This window comes from Octodon degus, unplaced genomic scaffold (genome assembly GCF_000260255.1).
Source record: "Octodon degus isolate 3935 unplaced genomic scaffold, OctDeg1.0 scaffold00268, whole genome shotgun sequence".
In the NCBI taxonomy this organism is placed as follows: Eukaryota; Metazoa; Chordata; class Mammalia; order Rodentia; family Octodontidae; genus Octodon; species Octodon degus.
Genome location: NW_004524844.1, coordinates 1,427,250 through 1,431,271, shown reverse-complemented (window position 1 = coordinate 1,431,271; position 4,022 = coordinate 1,427,250). Strand labels below are relative to the sequence as shown.

The 4,022-nt window shown below is 47.9% G+C and overlaps 1 protein-coding gene and 1 pseudogene across 2 annotated transcripts in view; one reads left to right on the top strand and one right to left on the bottom strand.

Annotated features, from left to right (window-relative positions):
* Tead2 (TEA domain transcription factor 2) overlaps positions 1-4,022 on the bottom strand; it is a gene marked incomplete at its 3' end in the record, with an annotated part of 18,702 nt that overhangs the window by 6,525 nt on the left and 8,155 nt on the right. The window contains exons 8-9 of the mRNA XM_023706683.1: positions 2,354-2,418; positions 1,175-1,317 (exon numbers count right to left, since the gene is read on the bottom strand). Coding sequence (XP_023562451.1) covers positions 1,175-1,317; positions 2,354-2,418 — 208 coding nt within the window. The remainder of the gene's footprint in view (positions 1-1,174; positions 1,318-2,353; positions 2,419-4,022) is intronic.
* LOC105741029 lies at positions 3,404-3,806 on the top strand (annotated as a pseudogene). The gene has a single exon (XR_001116945.2). The product of XR_001116945.2 is annotated as a 60S ribosomal protein L22 pseudogene (transcript).

Here is a 4,022-nt window from a genome sequence, read left to right as displayed (position 1 = left end):
ATACCCAAAAAGCTGTGGTAGCTCAACAGAAAGCAGGCCAAGAGGCAGAAATGGGAATCAAGACAGTGCATAACTCAGTGGGCAAATGAAAGGACTTTTTTTATCTTTTGCAACAAGTGAGGTGGTAAGGATTTAACCTAATCCAACTTAAGTTTTATAGTATTTATCTGCACAGCAGTGACCCAGTTTCTTTACATAGTAGTAAACTACATTTCCCAGGCTCCTTTGCAGTTATGAGTTTAGACCACATGATTCCATTCTGGCCAATGGGATGCGAGCAAACCAGCCAGTTGGCACATTTAAGCCAGACCCATAAAAACTCCTGCACATCTTGCCTCTTTCCCTTCCTCCATCTGCTGGCCAGATGCAGAGAATCTAGTAGCAGATTCCCAAGCCCTAGAGAACAGTGAGCCACAAAATGGAAGGAGCCCAGAGCCCTGAATCACTGAGTAGAAGGCTCCTGCAGAACACCCACACTGACGTGGTACATGCACCAGAAACTTGTTCAGTCCCTGAAGTTGGCACCTGTTTCTTCTAACAACCTTTCCAACTGGTACAGCAAGCATCACTATCCTGGCCCAGGAGAAGCCCAAGTCCAGAAATAAACTCTGCTTTTCCAGGTTCCTAGTAAGCATCATAAAGCCTAGCAGACAGCAGGGATTCAAATGTATTAAATGAACGAACAAGTGAACAATGTCCTGGGGAGTTTCCCTGACCTTCCCAACTTGTTACCCCATGACCTTCCAGTTTCTTGATGATAGTGGTTCTCAAAGTGTGGTTCCCAAAGCAGCTACATCATCAGAAATATGAATTCTTCAGCCACAACCCCCAGTAGATCTAGCAAATTCAAAATTCTGGGCACCGTGGCACACGCCTGTAATCCCAGCACTTGACAGGTTGAAGCAGGAAGAACATTGCAAGTTCGAGACCAGCGTGGGCTACAAAGTGAGCTCAAGACCCACCTGAACTGCACAGTGAGACCTTGTCTCAAAAAGACTAAATCTTCCCTGGCAAGCGCAAGGGCCTGAGTTCAATCCCCGGTTCCACAAAAAAAAAAAAAAAAAAGACAAAATCCTGGAATTGGGCTGGCAGTCTCTATTAACAAGCCCTGTAGATGATTTCACACCTTTCCCGTCACCCTCTGCTTCCAAAGAGCTCCCAATTTTTCACTCACAGAGTCAACTGCATCTGGCGGTTCCACAAAGGCCGAGAACTCCACCAGCTGCAACCGGGCAGTGCCCAGAGCCCGAGCCTGCCAGGCTGGCGGTGATGGGGCAGGTGGGGGCAGGGGAGAAAGGGCTTGGGGGGGCTCGTACCCTAGAGAGAAGAAAGAACAATAAAAATTGCTAAAATTTACTGGCTGTATTAGGCACTGTTCTCTCTTGCCTGCCTCCACTTGGAAGCTGAAAAAGCTAAATACTCACTTTCCCAGCCTCCCATGCAGCTAGAGGTGGCCATGTGACACAGTCCTGGCCAATGAGACGTTAGGGAAAATCTGCTGGGGGGCTTCTGGGAAGGAGTTTCTTCCTGAATGAAAAAGACAGAACTTTGGGAGGAGAAAGCTTTTGGCCCTGACCAAGTCCTGCTTGGGACATGATGTCTAGAGTCACAGCAGCCATTGTGGCACAATAAGATAGAGGCTAAGGGAACTGCAAAGATGCCAGTCCTGATACTGCTGGGCTTCTCAGCCAGCTTAGGGGCAACCCACCTCCAGACTTTGTGGTATGTAGCAACATTAAAGCCTATTTAAGGCCCTATTGATTTGAGTGTTCTGTAGCTTGCAGCCTGAGGTATTCCTTACCAATGAATCTGTGGAACCTGAGAGAACTAGAGACTTATTCTTTCACCAGTCAGTCTGAGCATTCAGAGTCACCTGGGCATGGCCCTCTGGAAACCACCTCAGTGGCCAGGTGAGCAGAGTCTCCCTGGGAGTGAAGCCACCAGCAGGGAAAGCAAATGGAAACAAATCGTAGTGCTTCCACTAGGACCCTGGATCCTGCCATGCCTGAAGCCCTAATTGTGAACTCTCAGTTACTTGAACTAAGAAATCCCCCACCGCCGCCACCACCTTCAGCAAGCTTGATTTGGGTTTCTATCACTTGTGGCTGAAAGACTCTTAACTAACCCACTTCCCCAATGTCTCCTAAGCAAGCAAGTGTCAGAACAAACCCAGGATGTGTGGCTACAGAGGCTGTGCTCTTAACCACCACAAACCCTGTCACACACATCCTGCCCCAGCACACCCTGCCTCAGGAAGATGACAGCCCCTGACTGATGGGACGGAAAGAAAGGTAGCCGGAGCCACAGAGAGAAGGGAAGGAAAGGGTAGGAGGGGCTTGGAGCGGGCCCTTACCTGGGAGGTCAGTAGATGGGGGTGTCAGGGACAAAGAGAATTGTGTCTGTGAGAACGGCTTCACGCTGTGGGAAGAAGGAAGCCAAGGTGAGCAGGACTAGCAGTGAGTGCCAAGGTCCCTGGAGGCCTGACAAGCGTGACCGTGTGCCAGCACTTCATGTGCAGGGCACATCTCACTGAAGCCAATGAAATGCAATTACTGTGCTTCTTGTTTTACACATGAGGAAACTAAGACACAGTGCAGTCAACTAATCTGCCCAGTCACACTGAACCAAGGTCAGTTCCAACCATGAAGACCCTGGGTTCTTGGTTGGTGTTGTTGTTGTTGTAGTACTTGGGACTGAACCCAGTGCCTTTGCATTGAGCTGCTTTCCAGCTCCAATTTTTATTTTTATCTTGAGACATTGTCTTACTAAGTTCCACAGGCTGAGCTGGAACTTGAGATCCTCCTGCCTCAGCCTTCCAGGATGCTTAAATCACAAGTATTCAAGAGTGGCACTTTGGTGCCTCCCACAAAATGGTAGAGGACAAGAAAGCAAGTCTGGGAAGGGGCAGAGAAAACAGAAGACAGGGAATTTAGAGATAACAGAGGGTAAAGATTTAGCAGGGTGGGAAGAAAATGACCAGTAGTCACAAGATACGACATTGGACAAAGGGAGAAATGAGAAGGGAGTGCTGTCCAAAAGAACTTCCTGTCTGATGGCCAGTCCTGCCTCTGCACTGTCCCACCTAGTAGCCACCAGACACATGTTCCTTCTGAACAGTAGTGCAGCCAGGTGCGTGAGGAACCGAATTTACATTTTAGTTAAGTAATTTTAATGAAAATAGCCTGTATGAGGGCCGGGGAGATGTCTCAGTAGGATAAGCGCTTGACTGGCAAAAGCAAGGATCTGAGTTCAATCCCTGGTTCCGCACACACACACAAAAAAGTCATTAAAAAAGGGACCGGGGAGATGGCTCAGTGGAATAAGCGCTTCCCTGGCAAGCACAAGGACCTGAGTTCAATCCTCGGTTCCACCAAAAAAAAAAAAAAAAAAAAAAAAGCTTTTCCAAGTCCTCGGCCGCCATGGCGCCCGTGAAAAAGCTTGCAGCAAAGGGGGGCAAAAAAAAGAAGCAGGTCCTGAAGTTCACCCTTGATTGCACACATCCTGTAGAAGATGGAATCATGGACGCTGCCAATTTCGAGCAGTTTCTCCAGGAAAGAATCAAGGTGAACAGCAAAGCCGGGAATCTCGGTAGAGGGGTGGTCACCATCGACAGGAGCAAGAGCAGGATCACCGTGACTTCCGAGGTGCCTTTTTCCAAAAGGTATTTGAAATATCTCACCAAAAAATATTTGAAGAAGAATAATCTGTGTGACTGGTTGCGCGTAGTTGCTAGCAGCAAAGAGAGTTATGAATTACGTTACTTCCAGATTAACCAGGACGAAGAGGAGGAGGAAGATGAGGATTAAAAAAAAAAAAAAAAGAAAATAGCCTGTATGGCTAATGGTTATTAATACAACTCCAGAGGTATAGGAATAGCATAGCAGACTATCAAGAAGACTGGGAGGCCAGAAGTCAGAAAAGAGGTCAAGGGACAAAAGACCATGAACAGGGCTGGTGAGATGGCTCAATGGTCTAAAGCACCTACTTAGAACAAGCTTAGCAAAGCACAGGGACCGCAGTTC